The sequence below is a fragment of the Heliangelus exortis genome, chromosome Z (assembly GCF_036169615.1).
Source record: "Heliangelus exortis chromosome Z, bHelExo1.hap1, whole genome shotgun sequence".
NCBI lineage: Eukaryota > Metazoa > Chordata > Aves > Apodiformes > Trochilidae > Heliangelus > Heliangelus exortis.
Window position 1 is genome coordinate 56,568,207 of NC_092454.1, and position 26,763 is coordinate 56,594,969.

At 39.2% G+C, this 26,763-nt stretch overlaps 1 protein-coding gene across 8 annotated transcripts in view; it reads right to left on the bottom strand.

Moving 5' to 3' along the window:
* The window catches only part of SNCAIP (synuclein alpha interacting protein), an 87,824-nt gene that overhangs the window by 39,159 nt on the left and 21,902 nt on the right, over positions 1-26,763 (bottom strand). For all 8 annotated transcript variants that reach the window (XM_071730460.1, XM_071730453.1, XM_071730459.1 and 5 more), the window contains 2 exons: positions 16,291-16,393; positions 6,663-6,735 (listed from right to left, as the gene is read on the bottom strand). In XM_071730460.1, the coding sequence (XP_071586561.1) occupies positions 6,663-6,735; positions 16,291-16,347 (130 nt within the window). In that variant the 5' untranslated portion in view covers positions 16,348-16,393. The remainder of the gene's footprint in view (positions 1-6,662; positions 6,736-16,290; positions 16,394-26,763) is intronic.

Consider the following 26,763-nt stretch of genomic DNA (forward strand, 5'->3'; position numbering starts at 1 on the left):
ATAAACATACATATATGTATGTTTACATATATAAACATACATAGCTATCTTAGTTGTTACTATTTGTTAATTATTGTTGGTTTGGCTTTTTTTTTTCTGAGAAAATTCTTCAGTATTCTACCAAAGAATTTTCCAGTCAATTTGGTATTGTTTCAGATACATTTACCTGGGAGACATTTGCAGTACAACAGACTCTATGAAATTCATGCCAGTAACACTGCCCTCAAATCAAATTTAATTTCCTGTGTAGCTAAAAACTACCAAGAGCTTGAGATAGAAGTCGTGCGTGATTTTATATTCACGCATTTATTTCTTTTTCTCAAATAGGAAATGAATTTTCTGAATAATTCAGTGAATGACAGTTACTTTGGGAGTGAAAAAAACACTACAGAAAGATAACAATTGGGGATTTTTATCAACCTGTGACTAAAGGTCTAGAGTAGGATATTGTCCTCAATTGAGATATACATTTAATGACAATCAAAAGTCATGATAGCTGACAATATACTTCAAACAATAGTATGGTCTATTAAAGCTTGTTGAACACAGATGTCTTGAACCATTTGCTTAGTGCCTTAGAAAATCTGCCCAGACAGAAAGCAACCAATTTCATGTTTAATAATAAGAGCATAAAGGACTGATTTTCTGGCAATACCAGAACAAAATCAGCAGGCTGGCTAACACTTCATTTTAGAAAAAAATTAATTACCTAGATCTATTTTTATACCACGTTCTTTACTTTTCTATCTTTGAAGAGGAAGAATGCCCATCTTAGTTGTTATTATGCTAGTTACAAAGACAATTCAACGTCTGATGGTACAGAAAGCAACTACCTATAATCACTCTTTATAGTGGATAAACCAGGATATATCCTAAACCTTCTCTCCAATTCCATTTATCTTTTATCTTGTAACAGGGATACTGACACACATACTTTAGGTCCAAGAATCCCTTAGAATTTTGCTGATACAGAATTCTCTGAATCCAAGAAAGAACACAGAGGACTCAGGACTGAGACTATACTTACAGAGCAACTTTCATGTACATCTTTCAAAAGAGTGAGGAAGGAACCATAGGATCTTCTCACTGGCCAGTGAGGGTTGATGAAGTGAAGTGACAGTAGGAATTCAGGGAGGAAAAACTGCACTACATTTCTCAGCCTTTCTAATCTCTTCTTGTGCAAAAGAACATGTAAGTTGGGCAAAAATTACAGGGAAGCGGAAACAGTTAAAGAAAGAAAAAAAACCAACCCAACAAGCTATTCAAAGGTCTATGTAAAGTGCTTGAGAAAGCACACTGACTGGTAAACACTGGAATGTTTGCCTAGGATTAGAAGTGTTTAGAGTAATTTGAAAACAATGTAACCAAACACTTTCATATGTTACTAGCATACTATTCAATATTTACATGACATGGGGGAAGAAAATGGGATTTATAGGGTTATTTACTAAACTCATCTGCAAACAATGAACAGTAAGACTTTCATAATATCAGCTGTATAATTAAAAAATGTACGAAGAGGAACTGTCTGGTTCAAATCTGCTCTAACAATCTTGTTGGCAAAAATCTTGTCTTCATTTTTAAATATATTTTTAAGTATAAAGTTGAATCTTAATTTATCTATACTTTTGTCTTAACTGTGTTAGTGAATTAAATATTTTCCTGAGACAAAACTGACAGAGAATTATATTTTAGATTATTAGGGCCTGGCATGTCTCATCCTATGGCTAACTTATATTTAACTTTTTGTTCTTTAAAAAAAAAAATTAATTCTTGGACAGTCGTACTTCCACATCCTTCCATTTTAACCAACAGTCAGTATGAGGTAGAGAGCTGGATCAACTCTTTGTAAAATCTCTGAGTTTTTCTCCGCGTAATAACTTAAATTGCCACTGGAGTACTGGTATAAACCAGCATTAATGTTATACATACTGAAAATTTATGATATAACCTAGCTTCATCAAAAATAGTACATAGCAGCAATAATTTGAGGAGTATTTTTTTAATGGTCTGCAGGATGAGGAAGGCAAGACACTGCATCAAAAGCTAGCATGAAAAGCAACAGCTGGGACCTTTTACAATGTTGACTGATGCAACTGTAGACTTTTCAAGATAATTCTGATACTGATGTCTGCACAGGGATGTAAAGTGACACCTTCCTGTTCAACACTGTATGTTTACTTGCTGTTTAAGCAGAGTAAAAAATTTGAGTAATGTTGCCAATTTACCCAAACTCAGATGTTATAAGTAGGGAGAAAAGAATAGATTTCAATACTGTTTCCACTTTGTCAGTAAGTGGTAACGTCCTCTTTTTTGACTCAAGACTTCTAAGCAAAGCTTAAAAGCTTTTTTAAGCAAAGCAAACTCTCCAGAGCTACTACTGTCTTCCAGCAATGCCTGTACTTGCTTCTGTTGAGCCCTTTTCAAGGCAGTAGATGAGTGCAGATGTCATTAAAATAATCACTGAAAAATGTCTGACTGAAGAAGAAACCATGAAGCAACAACGGTAAGCTTATAACCAGTGATTCATCTTTGGTACTGGCCTGTATTTGACTTTAAGACTACCACATAAGTTTTAAAAAGAATCTTCTTCCTGAAAACAGGTACTGATGCTGCCACTGTGGTTGAGCAGTACTTATGAACATCCCAGCCAGGAGAATGTCTTAGGGCCCATTCTTGTCCCTGCAGCTGTTCTCCTCTGGGTCACCTTGCTCACTTGGAGCAGCTGAGTGAATGAGTGTTTTTTTCTCTTTTTATAACAAGATGAGATAATGCCTGGCTGCCAAATGATCAGCTGCTAATACTGACAGGCAGAGGAGGGGGGCACGGAATAGCAGTGGGCAGCAAATGAAGGGGAAGGAGACACAGAAGAGATTAGGAAAGTACTGTGTGGGGAATGAAGTCAGTGACAATGAGGAGCAGTGAATGGTGGGGAGGAGAATGGTGAGAATGGGAGGAAGAAGGGTCTAGAAGAACGGTAGAAAGAATATTGGGAAAGATTTTGGAGGGAAGACTAGTGGAAAAAACAAGGGGAAGAACAGTGGGAAAGAATGATGGAAAGGGAAGAACGGGGGGATAAAAGGTAAGCTCTGCACAACTGGAGGGTAAGAATGCTAGGGTGAGGAGAATGGGGATGAAGAATGGTGGGAAGGAATAGTAAGAACAAATTTGAACGAGTTTGAAATGGCTACTGGGAGCGTGCTGCACAACTTTTCTGCTGGAGGGTCTCCGGTGAGGCCAATCAGCTGATAAGGGGGCGACACGCAGCCCAGCCATGAGGGATTTAAGTGACTGCCCGGAGTGCCAGCGACCCGGAGCGCAGTGAACAGGAGCTGGCAAACAGGAAAGTGACACAGCAGTTAGCGAGGCAGCTGGCGCAGGCAGGGCAAGCAGGAGGGGCACAGCCAGCAATGGTTTCAAAAAAAGCGAAAGCTGTTGCTGTTGAGACGAAGGGTGTGTCCACACTCAGGGAACCCCTGAAGAGGAACACAAAGATGGATGTAGCTGTCCAGGCCTCTGGCTGTGCAGAGTGTTTAAGCCTGGTGTTAGCACCTGAGGACAGTGAGAATAGGGTCTGTGTGCGATGCGAGCAGGTGAATGACTTGCTATGCATGGTAGCAGAGCACAAGGAGGAGGTGGAGAGACTAAGAACTATTAGAGACAGTGAAAGGGAAATTGACTGGTGGAGTCACACCCTTTTGACCCCAAAAGAATACCAGAAGGAGATGGTGAAGCCCTGCCCCTCCAGCCATCAGGCAGTTAATGCAAACCAAGGGGCTGAGGGGGAATGGAAACAGGTCCCCCATCGGAAAGGTAAAAGAATCCCCTCCCAACCTCCACCACCCCCCCAGGTGCCCTTAGAGAACAGATATGAGGCCCTGGACTCAGAGAATCAGGCAGAGGCCAGACAAGAGGAAGATCTGTCTGAAAGGTCTCCTGCTCACCCCCTGTCTACCAGACGGGTTACAACTACAGCTACAAAGAAGAAAAGAAGGGTAGTTGTAGTTGGTGACAGGTTATCCTGAGGACAGCTGGCTTCTGGAGCTTATAGAAGGTGACAAGAATCTAAACAGCCCCCCTGTAATCCAGAAGGAAACAGTCAGTGACCTATTGAACTGCTTGGATCCCCTCAAGTCTATGGGACCAGATGGGATCCACCCAAGGGTGATGAGAGAGCTGGCAGAAGAGCTCGCCAAGCCTCTCTCTATCATCTACCAACAGTCCTGGCTCACTGGGGACATCCCAGATGATTGGAAGTTGGCGAATGTCACGCCAATCCACAAAAAGGGCCGGAAGGAGAACCCAGGAAACTACAGGCCCGTCAGCCTGACCTCAGTGCCTGGCAGGGTTACGGAACAGATCATCCTCAGTGTAATCACACAGCACCTGCAGGATGGGCAAGGGATTAGACCCAGCCAGCACGGGTTTAGAAAGGGCAGGTCCTGTCTGACCAACTTGATCTCCTTTTATGATCAGGTGACCTGCCTGGTGGATGGGATCTACCTGGACTACAGCAAGGCCTTTGACACCATCTCCCACAGCATTCTCCTGAAAAAGCTGTCAGCCCACAGCTTGGACAGGGGCACTCTGTGCTGGGTTAAGAACTGGCTGGAGGGCCGGGCCCAGAGAGTGGTGCTGAACGGGGCTGCTTCCAGTTGGCGGCCGGTCACCAGTGGTGTCCCCCAGGGATCAGTGTTGGGCCCAGTTCTGTTCAATATCTTTATTGATGATTTAGATGAGGGGATTGAGTCCATCATCAGCAAATTTGCAGATGACACTAAGCTGGGGGGAGGTGTCGATCAGCTGGAAGGCAGGAGGGCTCTGCAGAGGGCCCTGGACAGACTGGAGAGTTGGGCTGATTCCAACGGGATGAGGTTCAACAAGGCCAAGTGCCGGGTCCTGCACTTTGGCCACAACAACCCCATGGGGAGCTCCAGGCTGGGCACAGAGTGGCTGAGAGCAGCCAGGCAGGAAGGGACCTGGGAGTCTGGATTGACAGGAAGCTGAACATGAGCCAGCAGTGTGCCCAGGTGGCCAAGAAGGCCAATGGCATCCTGGCCTGGATCAGGAACAGTTCTGGGCCCCTCAGTTCAGGAAGGAGATTGAGGTCCTGGAGCAGGTCAGAAGGAAGGAAGGGGGGAAGGAAGGAAGGAAGGAAGGAAGGAAGGAAGGAAGCAAGCAAGCAAGCAAGCAAGCAAGCAAGAAAGGAAGCAAGGAAGGAAGCAAGAAAGGAAGCAAGGAAGGAAGCAAAAGCAAGAAAGCAAAAGCAAGCAAGCAAGCAAGAAAGAAAGAAAGAAAGGGGGATAGCATGGTGAGAGGAATGTAGGGAGGAACTGTAAGGAGAATTGCAGTAAATTATGAGGTGGAGAAAGGAGAAAGAAGTGGGTAAGAAGTAGGGAGGAATGGAAGGGATGGCAGCAGGGTGAGAGAGCAGGCAGAGGAAGGGAAGAATGTTGGGGAGAAATGGGATAAGAATGGGAGAATGAGAAGAGAATGGGGTAAGAACAGGTAAGAGAGAGGAAAGGATAGGGTCAGGAGAAAGAGGGAGAGGGGACAAAAGCAAAAGAGGGCAAATCAGGGGTCCTCTCCTCTTCCATTTCTTCCTTCCCTCTGCTTGCATGTGGGTAATACTGTGTGTGCCATCACTGCTGTGCTCTGTGTGGACAGTAACTTGGCAAGCAGCTATGGTAAGGAGAGCTTTGCTTCCCTTTACTGCCAAGAGCAGCAGCACAGGGCTGTGATAACCTGGCCTTTAATGACTCTACTAGAAGAAGCTGACTTAGTCACACACTTCAGAAATTTACAACTCTCTGGAAGGAAATACAGAAATAGAAGTTGACAAAGTATAGCACAGTACTTAAAAGCCTTCTGCAACCCCACCAGATTCCAGGTCTCCCATTTCTGTTATAAAAGTATTTGATGGAACAAAATTAACCAAAGTTCAACTAAAGCATCAGAAAGCACAATAAACTTTTCATAGCTTAACAAAAATGCTCCTCTCACCAATTCATTGCTTCTCCATCAGGAAGAGAAAAACAAATGGGGATTAATCTCATTTACAATGTGAAAACCAACACTGAATGCACTTTTTGTCAGGGGGCAGGGGGAAGTTCTCCAGCTGGTTCTCATCTATATGCCATGATTCTTCATTTAGTTTACACTATTAAACTCAAAAACTCCCCTTTAATCTTAACTGTTACAGTATGCTCTAGAGTAGATTCTATCATGTAGCATCCTTGATACAGTTTCAGACTCGGGCGAAACATCATCCCTCAAACTGGTCATGGCCATATGGGTAGTAAATGTATCCAACATTTTTTCATTGGCGCCTACATTATTACATCTTGTCACCAATGGTTTCTTGGGTTTTCAAGTAAATTGTTGCATATACTGTGGTTTGGAGCTGCTGAGATGAAGCCCTACATTTATCTGTATACAGCCAAATCCTTTTTTGGAACTTTTTTCCTTCTAATGAACTAACATCTGTCGAAAAAAAATAAAGAAAAGAAAAGGAAAAAAAAAAAGTCTTGTTTCCAGAAAGCTGCACAAAAAATGAGAGAAAACAAAACAACAGAACACTGCCAAGAAGCTGTTGTTGACAAGTTGTACACCATAAAAAGCAGCCTTAGTAAATGACGAGTGGACAGAAGTGGGCATCATACCTGATCTGTCTTCATTTTGGGAATCACACCTTCTACATAATTCTGGGATGGTCTTGAGAGAAGTTACAGAATACTGTAAAAAGGGGAAAAGTGTGAAATAATTAATTTAAAAAGATAAAAAGTAAGACTTTTAAGAGGTCTTGATATAATGGTTACAGCCTTAATTTACCACCCAAGGGTACTTTCAACAATCAGATGGTCTTCTCGGGTTGCATGAGAAAGGCAGATGGCATCTGCTTCTGTATCCCAGCTTGAGGGAAACCAAAGAGACTTTCACAGCTACAGCAAAGCATTCCCCACTTCATATTTCTCCCTCCTGAAGATCACCATTATTCAAGTCACAAATACATTGTATACATCCATTCTTTCCATGGGATTCAAGATATAAAACAGGTGACAACAAATCTACGCTTCACAGTAAACCTAAAGGGTCTGTTTCCCACTCTAAAGGGACTGTTCCCACCTATTATGGTGATTGTAAGATCCTTCATGACTAAAATTAGAATTTATGCTTTTACAAGCCAGTATGTAAAAGTAATGCAGAATATTTTCACTTTAGAGACCCAGTTTCAGAGAGGGATGCATGTAAGTACTTGCATCAGACAACAGGCTTGTTTCTCTAACCAAGGCAAGCAAAAAAGCAAACTTGCATTATTACTTACATGTTACAGGATATGCCTGACATTAATCAGTATGCTATTCTCTGAATTCAGAATTAAAAAGGAAAAAAAACCAACAAAAAACCAGGGACAACATATGTATCTTACTAAACAGAAATCTTTTTCTTATAAACTTGTGGAACACCCTTGGTAAGACACACGATCCCGTGCTATAAAACTACACATTCTCTATATACAGAAATTAAGTTCTTTAATAGCAAATCTTTCTTAATCAAATGTTTAACTGTTACAAGAATCTTCATATAAACAAATGAAAATCATTATGTCTGTGAAATTTCAAATGCTTTGCTGACATGAAAATAAACCAAACCAACCCAAACAACACCCCCCCCAAAAAACAAAACAAAAAAAACCCCAAAAAAACCCCAAACCAAACAAAAAAAAACCCAAACAAACACAAACCTATTAAAAACAGTATTTTGGAAAGTAAACCAGAAAAAATATTTAGGATTAGAACAACTGATAATTTTTAAAGAATATATAGACACCATATGTTTTCAAAGAAACAGATATTTTTAGCTGGTGTGCTATTGACCAATGAAGCATTACAACTACATATAAAACTGCATGAGCTTTCCACAGAAAAAAGAAATGGTCATACATTGTCCTGTTTTTAGCTGACAGCTCGTCATTCAAAGTTACATGTGCTTCTAATGCACAGCTCACAATATCTTTCAAAATAATCTAAAGTTGACCTCATGTGGCAAATTGCAAGTTAATTTACTTCTCTGGTGCAAGGTTAAGGCTGTTGCTCAACTGAGTGTTGTTACTTTATTAAGCTTCAAAAAGCTCCCATGCCTTACTTTTTCCCTTGCTGACCTGATTCAGGGATGTATTGAGAAACCTCAGCTACAAGAATCTCTCCTAATTATTCCCAGAATGAACACTGAACTTATTAATTAAAATGTTCAGCAGCACTCCACAGAACTACTCAGTGCCTCCAGCTCCCATTAAACAAGAGGCTGTCCATAAGGCTGTGACTGCTCCGTGATGTGACAGCTTGAAGCAACAAAGAGCAGAAGAACAGAGACACAGAGAAAGATGCTACTAAGTACAAATTAATACAAGTTAAAAACACACATGCACAAACACCATGTGCTGTGCTTCACTCTAGTTATTGTTTAATAAAGCCTGAGCTGTTGAGCTATACATCTTGCTGTTTCAGCACAAAGGCTCAGGAGGCAATGCAAACTGGTCTATTAAGAGCTTTAAGAGAATCCAAAGAACATGTCTCCAAGGAATGTGGTAGCTTCATAAGACCAGCTGGTGCAGCTTAAACTATTACACAGTTTGTAATTCAATTAGAATGAGGCCTTTTGTATTCCACTGGTATGTGTTTTGTCAGGCAACCTCAAAAAGAGAAAGCCATTTTTCTTTTTGTCTTTTTTTCCTATTCTTTCCTGGAAGAACAGCTTTTCTTTCTGTTTAAGCATTGCATTGAAATGTATTCAGTTACCACCTCCTGCCACCAAAAATCTATTCATAGTTATAGACTTGATTATGCATTTTAATAATATTGGTTTGATTTCATTAACAGATTTCCTCCCACTTATCCATATTCTCAAGAAGACTTCTGAGGAATTGCTTTTCTGCCATCTGTGTTTTGTGGTCAAGATGTGGAGAACTGGCTTATGGTCCAGGAAGCAACTACAATTTCTCTTTAAAGTGGACCTTTCCCAAGCACAAGAACAGTACACTGAAAGCTATTTCCTCCAGAACTATTTTCTCTCACAATCTAGCTCCAGCTCTTATCATCAGTTTTGTTTATTAGTTCTTCTTCAAGCAAGGTTTTCAAGCCTGCTAGTGTCATCACAGGAGAACAGCAAGAAGCTGAAATTGCGATCCTTCCCTGGAACAGAATTTTAGACTTAATGATTCTTTGATGGCTCTTAAAATTAATTATTTCTCATTTTGCATTCAATATTTTAAATAGTTTTTATATACATAATCAAACACTATTTCTAGATTTCATTGTTAGAGTAACCAAGTCAACCAGAGTTAAAGGCCACACCCAAAGGCATAAGTGACTATGTCAGAGCTAAGCACATCAGATTTTCATTGCTGTCTGAGGTCTGGGTTATTTTTCTTCACACAAGGGATGCCTATGTCCAACATGAAACAGCGAATTTCAGTAGACCCTTTTAGAACTTTGTAGGATGGAAGAACAGTATCAAGAGTAAATAACAAACAAGAACAAGTAGTAGGTATTCTATGCAAATATAAGATATTCTGTTTTCTTCAACAGACAATATTAAATCAGGGAAAACCAGAACATCCCCTATCATACAAAACATTTATTTACTATGTAAAACTGCACTACAGAATTTGAATTAATGCAAGTGTCAACCTTTTAAATTTCACATGATTCTCAGAATTTAATGCAATGAATTTTAAACCAAACACATGAGAAAAAAAATCCAGTCTCCAGCAAGGCTGTGCCATTTGTTTGCCACATGTAGACTCACTTTTTTCTGAGAAGTATCCAAAAGAATAAATACTGTATCACACACAGTAGCACAGAAATGCACACATAAAATTGTAAAAAAATAGTAAATTAAGTTATTTTTAACACTCTATTGTGGAGAATACCTTTAATGCCTCCATAAATGGACTCAAAGGGCTAAGTGTGACTCTCAGACCATTTCATAAGAATCCTGACACCCCCAAAACACTGAAAACCATATCCTCTTCCAATGGGAACCAGTATGAAAACCCAATAAATTCACCTTCACTGGATCAAGACACCAGCATCTGAGGTCTGTTCATAAATTCAAAGTTCCTTTGTTTTAATTTAGACAGGGAAAACAGACACCTTCTTTCATTATAGCTTATTTGTATCCAGGTGTTCTTATTACAGCAAGCCATTTAACAGTCCCAGTTTATGTGCTATGGTAGAGTGTAACATTTGCTTAACCTTAAAATCCCACTAAACTAATAGCTCCATATTACATTTGCTTAACCATTTATATCTGTGTACCTCTACTCTTTTTCCTAGATATGATTTGGGAGTAGCAAGGTACATCAAGGACAAGTGAATAATACCTGGCCTGAGGTTGCAGGAAGATTTTTCTCAACAGTAGTGTCAATTTAAGCAGCTTCAGAGTGAAATAGTGGAGCAAAGACATTAGGCTGGCACAGTGCCTGTGAGAAATAACCCCTCCCCAAAATAACTTACCTAATGGCTGTGATCAGCATCTTACTGGTTAGGTTACTTATGCTAGGTATAATTTATAGCATCTTATATAGGCACTTCATATGTTATTGATCCCTTTAAGTTTAAAGAAGGCCTACATGGACACTAACACTGTTCAAAATGTGTCCGAATCTCATACTTTTTATAAACTTTTTTGTGCTCATCTCCACTTCCTCACTGGAAAGTGAAAGAGCTAAAAAAATTAAAAGTAAATATCAATAAGCTCATCAGCTGGATGGAAAATCAACACACTGCAGTTAGAGATTATGACTGCACAGCTATGTCAGACCCTCCATGCTGACCTAAGTCCTGGTCATTGGGTAAGCAAAGTCTGGCTGTGTGTTACCTGTACACCTGTGTGAGCCTAAGGGATGCCCCAGCTCCTTCCAAGGCCAAGGGTGACAACAGACTCAAGACATAACCTGTTTCAAGGCAGTGCAAAGATGGGAGATTGGTCATCCTCTTGAACATACATAGCTTACATCTGCTCTGCTAGGCAAGGATTGACATGAAGTTTTTCAGGTTCTTTCAAAATATCTGACAACTCATCAGTTGCTTGGTTATGTTTGAATTCACAGAACCATAAAATATTTAATTTGGGTTGGCAGGGAGCTCTAAAGGTCACCTAGTCCAACCCCCCTACAGTAAGCAGGGACACCCTCAGGTGTAAAACACTGAACGGTACAGGTCCCAGTACGGACCCCTGAGGGACAACACTTGTCACTGGTTTCCATCTGGACTTCAATCATTGACCACGACTCTCTGGATGAAACCATCAGCCAATTCCTTATCCACTGAACAGTCCACTCATCAAATCCCTATCTCTCCAACCTGGTGAGTAGGATATTGTGGGGGAATGTGTCAAAGGCCTTGCAGAAGTGCGGACGGATGACATTCATTGCTTTTCCCTTGTTGATTGGTGTAGTCACTCCACTATAGAAAGCCACTAGGGGCTTGTCAGGAAGGATTTGCCCATAGTAAAGCCATGTTGGCTATCTTGAGTCATCTCCCTGTCCTCCATGTGCCAAAGCATGTCTTTTGGGAGTATCTGCTCCATGCTCTTGCCAGGCACCTAGGTGAGGCTGACAGAGTGGTGGTTTCAGGGTCCTCTTTTTTCCCTGTCAGGGTTTAACACTGGCAATTAAATTGAGTAACAGATGTCATCTACTTACTCTTGTAAAGCTGAAAGCAAAAGTACAAGACAGAAAATTACCTTTATCCTGGCCCAAACCAGGACATTACCTTTTTAAAAATGGGTGTGATGTTTCCCTTCCAGTCACCAGGGACTTCACCTGACTACCATGACTTCAAATATCATGGAGAGTGGCTTGGCAACGACATCTGCCAACTATATCTGCCAATGGTCTGAGGACTTTGGGATGCATCACACCAGGTCTCAAGGACTTTTATATCTTAGATAGTCACAAACTGTCTTCACTTATGGGGGGTCTTTGTCTTGCCTGGTCTCCATCTTGTGGGCCACTGACATGAGAGCCATGAAGAGGGGTAAAAATGGTTCTCCAGTGTTGGGTACTGAGGACCCCTTGATCCATCATCAGTGTTGAAAACAGAGGCAAAGAATGCATTAAATACCTCTGGTTTGTCTATATTCCTGTTGGAGAGGTGACCATCCTTATTCTGTAAGGGACTGATGTCATGTCTACACTGCCTTTTGCCGTTAATTTATTTGAAAAAAATTTTCATTGTCTCCCACAGCTCTGGCCAGTTTCAGATCCATTTAAGCTTTGGCCACTCAAATTTTCTCCCTACAGTAACTCATTTACTGCACACATATTTCACAGACTTTCAAATTAGGCTCAGCCTTGATCCAGGCTTTAATTCATAATCTGTACACTCAACCCCAAACAGTTTACAAATATCTAGCATCAGAGGCTTTGGTTATGACTAGGTCATTTGGTATTATTTTTGTGGAACAAGAAATAAAATAGGTTTAATTTGACAGTGCAATAAAAAATGTGGTTTAATTAAAGGATTAGAAACCTTCAGGTAACCATATCAATAGCATACAACTTACAAGCAGGAATAAGTTTATGGGCAAAATCAAGAGTGCTAATGGGAAAAAAGGGAAGTTTAAGACATAATTTTAAATTTTTCAGTGTACCTATTACTTAATGCAAATTAAAGGTAATTTTTTTTCTTTAATATCGGTGAGCAGTTACTTATGAAGAAATTAAAATATTCAGCTTGGTTCCTAAATATCATTGCAGACAGAATACTACTTCTCTTTAATGTAAACAAGAATACCAGAAACCTATCTTGCTATCCAAACTACACTCAAATGTACTATGCCAGATGGATCTGGACTAGTACCATCTTACTTTGCAAAATAAGCATTGTATTTGCATTGCAGGGCTCTGAGGGAATTGACAAATGTAGTTGCTAAGCCACTCTTAATTATATGTGAAGTCATGGCAATCAGGTCAAGTCTCCAGCGACTGTAGGAAAGGGAATATCACATCCATTTTTAACAAGAGTAAAAAGAAGGAAACTGGGAACTACCAACCTGCCAGCCTCACTTCAATGCCTAGTAACACTGTGGAACAGATCCTCCTGGAAGTTATACTGAAACATAGAGATGACAGTGAGGTTATTACAGATACCTTCTGATGGCCTTTCAGTATATGAACAGAGCTCGTAAAGAAAACAAAGACTGTTTATCAGGGGCTGTAGTGACAGTAAAGAAGGTCAATTCAGACAATGTAAATATTTTTTTTATGAGGGTGGTTAGATACTGGAACTGGTTGCCCAGAGAAGTGGTGAATGGCCATGACTGACAATTGTATTTGGTTTTACATGGCAAACTAGCAGAGAGGGATGAAGAAATGGCTTCAGGAAGCAGACACCAGCAGATGCCCCCATGTGGGAAAGAGCCAGTTCCAAATGGCTCCAAGATGGACCCCAAGCAAAGCAGATAGCACTTCCAAGATAACATTTTTAAGAAGCAGTAAAAAACACTGTGCAACAACATTTCTGAGAGAGGAGTGAGAAAATGTGAGAGAAACAACTGTGCAGACACCCAGATCAGCGAAGAAGAAGGGGAAGATGATTCTCCAGGCACTGGAGCAGAGATTCCCCTGCAGACCATGGAGAAGACCATGGTGGAGCAGGTATGCACCCACAAAACACCTTATGCTGGAGCACACTGGTGTTCCCTGAAGGAACCTTTAGCCTCTGGAAAGCCTACAATGGAGTAGGCCCCTGGAAGGAGGTGTGGCCTGTGGAGAGAAGCCCATGCAGGAGTAGATTCCCTGGCAGGAGCTATGGCCTGTGGAGAGAAGCCCATGCAGGAGTAGGTTTCCTGGCAGGATCTGTGCCCCATGGGGGACCCATGATGAAACAATTTGTTCCTGACTGCAGCCCTTGCAAAGGACCCAATGTGGGGCAGTTTGTGAAGGACCTCACACTGGAGCAAGAAAACAGTGTAAAGAGGAAGGAATGGTAGAGATGAAGCCTATCAACTGACCACAACCTCCATTCCCCCAATCTACCTGTGCTGATCAAGGCAAGGAGGAGGTAGAGAAGTCCAGAGTAAAGCTGAATGTGGAAGAAGGGAGGGATAAGGGAAAGGTGTTTTTAGATTTGTTCACATTCCTCATTACCCTACATTGTTTGACTGGCAATAAATTAAATTAGTATCTCCACCTCTAGTCTGTTTTGCTCATAATGGTAATCGATTAGTGATCTCCATGTCCTTATATTGACTGACAAGGTTTTTCTTATATTTTTCTCCCCGTTTTGTTGATGGAGGGGGAGTAATAGAGTGGCTTGCTGGATATCTAGTTGCTTGCCAAGGTCAATACACCACAAGGGGGCTTGGAGCAACCCGTCCAGGGAGAGGTGTCCCTGTCTGTGACAGGGGAGTTGGAACAAGATAACCTTTGAAGGTCTCTTCCAATCAAAACCATCACATTACACTATGATTTTGTAGAAATGTAGAGTTTTGTTTTCCTACATACAAATGTAAGGTAGCCAACAACAACAACAAAAAGAAACCAACACCATTTACATATCTATTTGCCCTTTAAAACAATTCCTGAAAATTTTAGCACCCCTTAAAGCAAATTTCTGTCTATTTTCTCATTTTGGTCATTTTAGCTGAAATAAACTAAAAGAGTCTGAACTATACATAGTGACTTTCTAGTTCAGGTACATTTCTAAGTGCATCATTTTAACAGCCTTCTTGCTGCTGTTATTTTCAGCCTGTACTTTGCTGCACTGGATTAGAAACGGAGGGCTAACAGGAACAATATAAATTGCTAACACTGATGCTGTGCAGCTGCTCTTTCCAGGGCAGTTAATGATAAACTGTGAAGTTAGGTACCTCTAAACTGTATATGATTAGGTATGAGTAGAGCACTAGAATCACCATGAGTTCTCTCATTAATCTAGATTCTAGCAACAATTTTTTTTTTCTCCTACCTGCTAAAGCAGGGAGTAAAGCTGCTACCTCTATAACCTGTGTTTTTTTATTCAAGGTTCAGCATCCAATGAAAGAACAGTCTATTAAAACAGGCAGCCTGAATTGCTCAGTGGAAAAGTGAGTAACCTAACCCACCAGTATGCAACAACAGCCACAATGGGAGAGACATGGAGAGGTTACATCTATTACATCAGTTTTACAAAACTGAGTATAGAAACAGATACTAGGACATGATCTAGAATATAACAGTAATAAAAAGAAAGTTGCCCAGAATAAGGTATTCCTTCAAGACTGGCTCACTGTCTTACAATATTTTGGACATTTGCCATACACCTCTTTAATAAAAGTTCAACTTTACAATAGGTAAAAATAAAATCCTCTCCAAAAGGAATCTGTCTGCAAATAAAGCATCTGGAATGCTTTAAAATGAATCAAGAGTCCCAAATGCTAAAAGGAAAACCAAGGCCTTTGTGAAAAGCAAAACAAAACAAAACACTATAAAATTATGAAAAAAAGTGGAAGGAGATGGCTGCACATTTATTTTGAGCTGAAAACTGAATTAACCATTTTCTTAGAGAGGATTTAATTTATGTATCCAAGTCCACTGTTAATCAGGCATTCAATGAATTAGCAACTCTATTACAAAATAGTAAAAACAGTAGCAATAGGAGTATTATTATGAATAAGAGACTATACTACATCACTGCTTACTATAAGAACCACTAACAGTGTAGATAAGCAGCATTTTTTTAGTTGTGATATTAAGTAAGGATCAGTGCTCTCTATGAGTTCCTGCAACTTTTTCTGCATCTTTTTGTAGCATGTCATACATCACACCTGATAAAATCTTGCTGTATTTGGAAATGGCTGCTGGTGGAAAGGACAGACTAACAAAGGAGAAGTGAAAAAGGATCAGCTCAAAGATGACAAAGACAAGGTATTTTTTTTTTTACAACTGAAATACATTACATTTTAAAAAGGATAAACATTTTGGTGTTAAAGGCTAGTGTTACAGAGCATGTAACTCACTCAAGACAACAGGCTAGATAACAACCTGGAAATAAAACTCATTCATTAATTTGATTTGCAAGTTACTTTTTCTTCATGAAGAAGAGGACTAAAGTTTTCCTCACAAGTTTTTAAGATATTTCTCTTACAAATACCCCTTATTTTATTCTATACTTAACCTATTTAAGCACTACTATACACAAGGTAGAAAAGAGCATGGCTTTTAACACCGTTATTTGTTAAATCAGACGTGAGATAGCTAAGATTTTCTCAACTTGAGCAAAATAAAGTAAGGCTTGTACTTACCGATATATCATCACTAAAGTCTATTTCATCCAAATCAAGGTATTCAGGGGCTTCCATTATTCTTCTATGGACATTTTGGGTGAGTCAGCACTGTAGTAAAGACCTATTTAAGAAAAGAGAAATGGATTGTCTACTAGAGAGTCAAAACCTCACAGAAAGGGTTTAACATAGTTGCTATATTACTGAAAACATTTAACTTGTAAAGTCTTTCAGAACTTAATCTTGAAAGGCAAATATGATTTGTCATCTCTACTCTGCATACCATGAAGAAGCCATTTTAATTTTTAGGGATAATAGCTAAGGGGAATAGCTAATTCCCCTTGAATTCCAAGGGGAACTTGATTCAGTATCACTCAGTCCTTCCAGAAATTGTTCACTTATATGTAAAAACAGGACAAGAAACTCATGCATTCTATTTGATAAAAGATTTTCACTTTTTTTTGTTTTGTTTTTTTTTTTGACAAGGCAAAACCATACAACAATAGGACAAATACTATGACCAAGTAAGATTTCCTGTGACATTCAAGAGGTGCACTGTTTTGATACAATTTAACAAAGCAAAAGTACACCGTGCATATGCAAACCATATTGTAAGGACAGTACTCAAGAGCTGCAGCAATTTTGAGACCTTTGCAATGGCTGAACCCAGTCCATTATCAGAAATACAAACAATCTGCTGATTCACGAGCAAATCATAAGCTTGGTCAAATTTTAATTTGGTCAAATTCAAAGTAAAAAAAAATTGCAACTGAAAGTTCAACTGCAATCAATGACATCAAATGAACAATGTATTTGTAGGATTCACACAGTTGACTGCCCTTAACCACCCAGCAGAAATGTTTGACATTTAACTGATCAAATTTCCTAAGTAGATTTTGAAAGATGGTCATTGAATATTACACAAAATTATAACCCAAAAAAAGGGCCAAGACATACACACATATATACATAATATACAGGTAAAAGAAATTCCTTTCTGCTCCCAGAATTCACAGCTGAGAATTCTGAAGAAAACTGCATAAACATTTCCCACAGGTATTGAAAAAAAAAAAAGCTTTTTAATATATAGTTTCATTAAACTGTTTCACTAGGAGAAATCATCCAGAAATCTGTTATTACCAGTACTGGTATAATAACGTATTTTATGTGTTGCATTGCAACAGATACTAAACAGTGATTAGGTTGTAAAACACATTAAAAAAAACCCAAAAACACGATCATCCTTCTCCATTACAAATAACAGCCACAATCATTATTTTTCCAAAACACATTTCCTCTACTGTTGTCCTTTGCTAGAACCAGTTGACAAAACTGAAATCCTGTCACAGATAATGCTCCATACAGTGAGGTAAATAAGGAAGAGAAAGGGCCAAAGAAAGCAATTCCTATTTAAAGAATATTAATAAAGATTTGAAGTACTAGATATCTATTTCTAGATCCGTATCTATTCTGAAAGCACTAAAACTCCAGTCTAGGCTGACAGCATAAGTGAAATGTTTGTATACAGGTTTCTTTTTTATGCTAGATCAAGCCTTGGATTTGTCTTCGCATAGCCGGAAAAAACAGACACAGCACCAGCAATCCCAAGGGGCTGGTGTGACTTTTGAGGATGAAGAAGTCTCACTGTGAGACTGGCAAAAATGCTTTAAAAGCCAATCCTGCCACCGACTCTTTACTGCGAAGCCAATGGCCATTGCCTTATCCACACTAATGCACATCAGGCAAGAAGAAGTCCATACAGCTGGGAATTTGCTGTCTCTAAATTAACTGAGAGAATGAAGAGACTGGCACAGGAAGCAGCAAGGAAGCAAGCATCAGGTTCAGTTTCTTGTTCTATAGCAAATTCAGTAGCTTCGGTACGGAATCTGACCCAGTACCTCCTGCCAAAAACAGTGTCGGTGCTGCATTGGAAAAACTAAATCCAAGAGGGAGCACAAGGGAAAAGTCCCTTATTGAGCCAAAACAAAACAACTAATTAAAAATTAATTATTATGATTACGTATAGATACAGCAATAATAAGAAAAAACAACAATTCAAATATCTGCTGCAAATTAAATGTCTACTTCAGTCATCACTCTCAGAAATCCAGTTAAATGCACACGAGATTTTATTTTCCACATCTCAGATTACTATATCAAAATATTTTGAGATTTCTTAAACTTTCAATCAAATGTAAAGTAAATCAGATGTAAATACTTCCATAGCGGTTGGCAAAAGGCTGTTTCCTTAAGCACAGTTAATACTAAAATTTAGACTTTAAATGAGGTAATGCCATGAAGACTGCTTTGTAATTAGGGGATAAGGTTACATTTTGTAATTATATGTCAGAAATAACAAAATACATACATTGCCCTGTCCTAAGCATCAGAGGCTACAGTAGCTCAAGATGAACAAGATTCATGGGCAGAAAGGAAATCTTTAATTTTAAGCACACAGAATGTGTTTCAAGTAATGCTTGAAATCTTGTAAGCACCTGAATCAAGAAATACCAAGAGCATAAAATCAAGTTTCTCCACTTTCAAAGAATTAAAACAGTACAATGTTATATTACATTAAATCTATTTTGCATGCTGTGAAAAGCACAGCATGTGATTGGAATCTACAGTTCAGGAAGGCACATCATTCGTCAGCAGTAGAAAATGCCCAGAACTTTGAATTCACTCCTCTCATTGTCATATTGCACTGTAACAGTGAAGTTCTATGAAAAAAGTTGTCCTTATAACTCAGTTTGCTACACAGTATAAGGAAAGCAGTACAGTATGGTCAAGAACATGGTCGTTATTAGGGAAAATGGGAGATGCACTATTGAATGAAAGCAACAAAGCTTGGCCATAGGGTCCCAGCAGAACTAGTCTTGGCTAAGTCCACCACCTCTCCAGCTATCACTCCTCTTACTGCTTCTTATGCTCCCTGGTGCCTGGCTGGTATCTTGTATTAAAGACCACATGTTCTTTGAGATGTGTACTGTGCAGTCATCCTACATTTGTTTTGCTGCATGCCCTGTGTCCTTGCCTATTAACAGAGCTCCATGGTACAAGAATAGAATATATCAGTTGGAAGGGGCTTAAAATTATCATCTAGTCATGAACATTTTTTAAATTTAATATTACATATATATGCATTCTCAGAAGACTTCACCCACTCATTCATATTTATGTATCTAGTAATGAAATTATTTGGATATAATCAATAAATATTCAAGCACATGATTTCCAGGACATTAAGAGCAACACCATACCTCAAATGAAGGTTCATTTCCTATTCAAGTGTACCACTTTATCTTCAAGTATTAAAAAAAAAAAACCAAAAAAAAAAAACCAAAAAAAAAACCCAAAAAAAAGACAACTTGACATATGGTTAGACTACATTGACACTTTTAAGTCATATCAGGGATTGTGATATTGTAATGCAGTCTCAAGAGTATTGTGCAACCGATTATTGTATTGTGCAACCGACTATTGTTACCTTCTAGGGATCCGAAAGTGTTTCATCGCACCACAGGAAATAACATTTTTTCTATTACTTGTCATGCTCAGTGTCTCTTGTGTTAGTGTGTTTTATTTACTTCCATCTATATAAGCCAAGAAAAATATATAATGCAAAGGAAATTACCTCTCCAGTCAAATTTAAAATATAATAACATAACGTGAAGGCTCAATAGCAGGGCAGAGATTTTAAGGAGTAAACATGAAATTCAAGTACCAATTTTTTGTTAAAAAAATAAGCTAACAATGAGCCTGAAAAACAGTATGATTTATTTCAGTGAAGGAATGAATTCTGAGACCAGGATTACCTTATCCCTTACCACATATATTTAGAAGTTTTTCTGAGTTTAAAAGTTCACAGCAGCAATTCATAATAGTATAATACGTCTAAAGCAAGTCAAAATAAAAGCACTGCTTTTAATCACCACACAAGTACCATCAATATGCAAGCTGAAGTGATAAGACAGCAAGAAGGAATGCCACAAAACACAACAGTTTTCCAAGACCAAAAGATGCTATTTTTAAAATTTAAATCCAGAAAAAATCTACATTCAAGTCATGTAGAAACAACCCACCCACATCCAAGAAGAGGGGTTGGAAGGGACCTCAAAAGATCACCTAGTCCAACAGCACCTGCCAGAGCAGGTCACACAGGAATGTTCTGAGTGTCTCCAGAGAAGGAGACTCCACAACCTGGGCAGCCTGCTCCAATGCTCTGTCACCCTCAGAGTGAAAAAGTTTTTCCTTATATTTATGGACAACCTCCTATGTTCAAGCTTGTATTCATTGACACTTTTCCTATCATTGGGTAACACTGAGAAGAGCCTGGCTCCATCCTCCTGGCACTCACCCTTTACATATCTACAGACATTAATGAGGTCATCCCTCATTCTCTGCTTCTCCAAGCTGAAGAGACCAACCTGCCTCAGCCTTTCCTCATGAGGCAGATGTTCCACTTCCTTCATCATCTTGGAGGCTCTGCACTGGATTCTCTCAAGCAGTTCCTTGTGCTTCTTTAACTGAGGGGCCCAGAACTGGACACAATATTCCAGATGGCTTTGTGTCATCAGCAAACTTGCTGAGAAGACACTCTGTCCCATCATCAAGGTCATTGATAAAGATGTTGAACAGGACTGGACCCAGCACGGATCCCTGGGGAGCTCCACTAGTCACAGGTCTCCAGCTGGACTCTGCACCATTGATCACCACTCTTTGGGCTCTATTGTGTAGCCAGTGCTTAATCCATCTTACTGCAGATTCTTCCACTCCACATTTCCTGAGCTTGCTCACAAGGATATTATGGGAGACTGTGTCAAAAGCCTTACTAAGGTCAAGGTAGACTACATCCAGTGTTCTCCCTGCATCTACCCATTCAGTCACAACATCATAGAAGGCTATCAGATTAGTCATGCATGATTTCTGCTTGGTAAATCAATGTTGACTATTCCTAATAACCTTCTTATGTGTGCTGAGATATGAGCTCCAGAATGAGCCAGTCCATCATTTTTCCAGGGATGGAAGCTGACTGGTCTGTAATTGCCTGGATCTTCTTTGCCCTTTTTGAAGACTGGAGTGACACTGGCTTTCCTCCTTCCTGTTAGCCATGATCTCTCAAAAATGATAGAGTGGTAGGACAATAACATCAGGCAGCTCTCTCTACACTCTTGGGTGCATCCCATCAGGGCCCATGGACTTGTGTATATTCAGTTTGCATAACTGATCTCTAACTCAGTCTTCGTTGACCCAGTGGAGAGTCCTCCCTCCTTCGGGCTTTTTCTCATATCCAGGGTTTGGAGTGCACAAGGGCAGAAGTGCACAGAAGGTATTTAGCAACTTTGCCTTCTCTGCATCCTCTGTGATAAGGGCTCCTGCCCCACTCAGCAGTGGGCCCACATTTTTGCCACTGATATATTTGAAGAAGCTCTTCTTGTTTCCTTTTATTTGTCAGTTTGCGTTCTAAGAGGGCTTTAGCTTTTCTTCTTGCCTTCCTACATCCTATGACAACATCCCTAGAGTTCTCCCAAGTGATAAGTTTAAAGACCTCTCAATGTGAGCTGCTAACTCCTGTGAGCAGATCCTCTTCCCATGCTGAGACAGGTGCTACACCATAGCTTGCCAGCAGGCTCAGTGATGTATATACCTATCCATTGTCAAAGAACCCAAAGCCCTGCCAATGACACCAGTCCCTGACCCATGAACTAACCTGTCAGCTTTTCCTGTTAGTTCCCTCATCCATCGCTGTCATTAGAGGGATGGAGGAGAATATAATTCGCACACCTGATCCCTTAACCAATTGCCCCTGAGCCCCGAAATCTCTCTTGGTCACTTTTGTTGTTCTTTATACCACCTCACTGCTATCCACCAGTAAGATCAAAAGTGGGTAGCAATCTGAAGGCCTCACCAGGGTGGGAAGTTTACTTATGTCATCCTTTATCCTGGTCCCAGGGAGGCAGCAGCCTTCCCTGTTAAGTAGGTCAGGTCTGCAGTTTTGTTCCCAATTAAGTCAATGCATATTTATCACTGGTTTTAGATAAGAACTAATGTATTTTTTTTCTGACTGAAGAAGTCAAACTTCTCCTAGTCATCTACCTAGACCTCAGGATCACGTAGTCATCCATACTGCTTGACTATAAAGCAGCCCTAAGGAAGTCATGTGGAGGTCATTGATAGTGTACAGTTCACCTACTCCTGTCTTTAACCCCCACAAATTGCAAGGTTAAATTTATCACAACTTGAGACACTTTACCATCAATATTTTTAACAGTGACAGTGACTGACACTATGTAGTCAGTAAGACGTATATCAGGTTGCACAAACTGAAGATGAAGCATGCTTATTAAGACACAGCTCCTCATAGCACTCTGAATAGTGCTCCACATAATTTACTGCCAAACCAAAACGTTACTTCAAGGATGACATCCAAGCTCCAGTAATGTACAAGCAAGCTTTGCCATTACTATCCCTGAGACTAAGACATTGCCTATCTTAGGGCATGGAGTGTCCATTTGGCTGTTAGGAGTCACTTCATTCTTGCTTTTCTAAATACTACTCCATTTAGTGCTCTCATAAATAACAAAAATGTTTAATATTAGAAGAGTGATTCTACTTCTTCATTTCCAAAAGAAAATACCCATCCTAACAACACAAAATCAAAATCAATATTCAGGCTACTGAGTGATCTGACTAGCTGAAGAGCTGTTTTTACTCTAATACATCTTGAATGACATCTACTTGCTATAAGCCACCCCAGATTTCTCAAAACAAAACTCTCCTTTCCCCCCCATGGTTTTACATTTCCTTGAAGATTTGAGCATAAAGAAAACTGGGCTCCAAGCATTGTGACAGAATATATACACTTGAGCATTCTGGAATCAGGCCTAGAAAAATAAACTTGTTTGTTTCAATTATCCTTGAGGGGAAAAAACCTTCAGAGCTGGAAATTAATAGCTGTTTTTTAAAACTGAAACAGCTTGCATGATTCAAGCACTGCACAAAAGCTAATGCGCTGGCTGCTTAATTTTAATGACAGGATCAAAACAAATAAAAGGCCAAATTATGTTGAAAGAGATTTCATTGGCTGTATTAGATTAATTTATGGTTTTATTCCTTTTGAATTACTACAAGGCTATTTTATCTTATTATGAAATATCCTACAGTCCTGCAATATTAATATGCTTACATGGCAACCGTTTCACTTATTTCACACCAGCTAAGCTTTTCTCTGGGCTTTAAGGCTGACTGAGACTTAGATCAAAACCAAATCAATTCTCCTCTGTAAATTACATATGTACATAAATGCATAAGTAGAAGAGAAACCTCATAAGAGAGAAACCTCACTAGAACACACAGAAAGAATACATACTCTTTGATTATTTCTGTAATGCCACTGCTGGTAATGATCTATTCACAATAAGACCAGAGTATGGCCACAGCAGTACTGCAGGTGCTCTGTGCACACTTGGAGTGGAACACACAGTTGCCACCAGCAACCCACAGCAAAACTGTAAGAAAGGCAGGTGGTGGGATTTACTCCAGCTTTTAGTATCTTAAATTTTCCACTGGAACAGGAACCTTGTCTGGCTCTGCCACTTACCTGCTTGCCAACTTGTGCTGGTAAGAAAAGCAGTGCTTTAAGCCAGGTACCATGTAGAGACGTGAGATCTTCTGACTGCATGCACTGCAGCAGCATCCTTTCCTCTCTGCTGTGACACAGTTATACTTCTCGCACGCAGAGACCACAAAGTAACTTTACCATTAATTTCTATAAACTCATTCCTTATTTAGTAAGTTTCCGCATAAAAAAAAAGACATTTTACCTCTGAGGGAAGATAAAATGAAACAATGCACTGTTCATTCTTCTCAGCCATTTTTTTGTTAAAGCGCATTAAACTAGTCAAGTGTGAAAAATACCCTGTAGCTCTACTTCATTCCCACTGTTGCTTTCATCCCACTTAGCTCAGCTGTGGAGTACTACTTCCTGCCAGCCACTGACCCTATTTAGGCATGATGGCTGCTCCCTCCACTTCCTTAAAAAGGGTTTTTAAATGATAATAAGCTTCTGCTTCTTCTTTTAAACTATTCTATAAATATGTACTTAACCTCATGTTATCTTCAGTTACAGATCCTTTTCAAAATATATTTGTTAAGTGTTCTCACTAAATATTTTGTGACAGCATGACTCTAAAATGACAAAGTGTATCTGCTTAATGTAGAGAGTAATAGTTCTCAAATCTCTTTTACAAAAGAAATATGTCAATTTAAAATTATCTACTAGCAAAATTTAAAACCTAGCCTCCTCCTTTTTTGTTCCAGACCTTCCATCTAACCTCAGGTGCCTGGGATTCCTGCAGACTGTCAAAGCTGTAAAGACTGACACAAACACTGAGTACCGTGGCCTCTTTTGTGTCTTTTGTCCTTTTCCCTTGTCTCCCTTTTGCTGTCTGTGTACTTGTAGAATCCTTTCTTGTTAACTTTCACATCCTTTGCCAGACTTAACTCCAGGTAACCCTCGGCTGTCCTAATCCTATCTATACCAGATCAGACAATTCTATCCTGCTCCTGGATCACTTGCATCTGTTTCCACCTCTTGTACATTTCATGTCAGAATTCAGTCAGAAACCCTGGGCTCATCCATGCACCCAGCAGGACTGATTCCTTCCATCTTTGCTTGATTTCCTACTTGGTGACATGGACTTTTCTTGATCTTGGATATAACCCTTAAACATCAGCAAGTGCTTTCAATCTCTTCTTTCCCACGGGATTCTTCCAAGTAGATCTCTGAAGAGATATATGGACTAGTATTGGTGGCTGTTATACCAAAATTACTTATTTCTCTAAGCTTTAATTTTCTAGTATTTTGCTAACTTATAAATTTATGTGATAGTAGATAAAAGGAAGGTTACATTTCAAACACTGAATACCAGAATGCTAGCAATACAGAATATCTGACATTTAGAACTAAACTACAGGAAGAGATGAAGCCTAATTTTGCATTTTATATACATTTTTAGAGGTTGGCATGTTTTCAATGCTTTTTCAGTCGAGTGTTCTTCTTACATATTGCAGTATTTAACACAGAAAAGAACAAAAAAGAGACAACAGTTTACAGACTTTTTAGGGTGTGTAGAAATAGAAACACCTATCACAATAATTGCTTGCATAATCATGGTATAAACAAGCTGCAAATAAGATGTATTTATTTATCAGTTCATTATGCTGCTCATTATGACCAAGATATCCTGTTTGTTGTGCCTGTTCAAACAGGAAAAAAACCCCAAAGAAACAAACAAACAAAAAACCCACAAAAATAAAACAAGAAAACAAAACAAAACAAATAAAAAAAGCAAAAAACCAAACAAAAAAACCACAAAACAGCAAAACCAACAAACCTATTCATGAAAGCAATACTTCACAATGTTTCAAAAGGAAGCTGGAGCTGGTAAACACATGTTCTTATGGGAAATTGCCATAATCCTGACTGTAGCCCAGCAGGCTCTGAAAATATTTCTCACCAAGTCTCTTCTATAAAATCTAGAACATATGTATGAGAGACTGTTTCATGCCCTTTTAAGGAACTTGCTAGATAAATGAAGAGGACATTTCTCTTGTATTTTATATCAAATGTCTGCCTTTTGCTACAGGTATTCTGCAATATTTGTTTCCTCCCCTATGGTCATAATTTCTGCACTTTTATCAGTCTGTAAAAGAGGCCATGAATGTTTACATCTAGACACCCCACTGACAGTTTCCTACTATAGACTTCTAACACAGTTTATCCAGCACAGTCTATTGATAAATGCATTTCATTACATTCAAGCCATTAAGCTCCTACTACTCTTTCAGAACAATTATTAGAGCAATCCATACAGTTATTTTTTATGTGGTTGCTAAAAAGGTTTTGAAATTGATCTTACAATATTTTTATTCCTATTGACTGATACGTCAAAAAGAACACAAACATCAACACAGCTCCCTTACTAATTGTCATTCAGATGCACGTCCATAAGCCATTAGAGAATATAAAAATCACAGATTTTTGGATGGGGAACACTAGCAATGATGAAATTTTCAAAAACCTTCACCACTTGAAAAATGTAGATTGCCCTTTACAATCTAAAACAGATGGCATAATTTCCTCAGATATTTTTATTCTCTACTTCTCTTCTGAGTTTTCATCCTATTGAACGAAACAAGGAAGTGTAATTAAAAAAATGAGACCACACAAGACATGGAAACATTCTGAATGCAACTGAGAAAAATGTAAAAATTTTATTTTTATTCTAAACATTGTTCGTTCATATTCCAAATCAGACGAGTTGTTTTCCTGAAAGAGCTCTGTGATCCGGTATCACCTACTGTAATTATCTATTTTTAACAAAACCAGAAACAGTCAGAACTCTGCCGGGAGTATTGTGTGTTGTCTTAGAAAGCATGCATCATCCATCTGGTCTCTAAACTGCCATTTTCCATAACTGTTTACCAGACAGC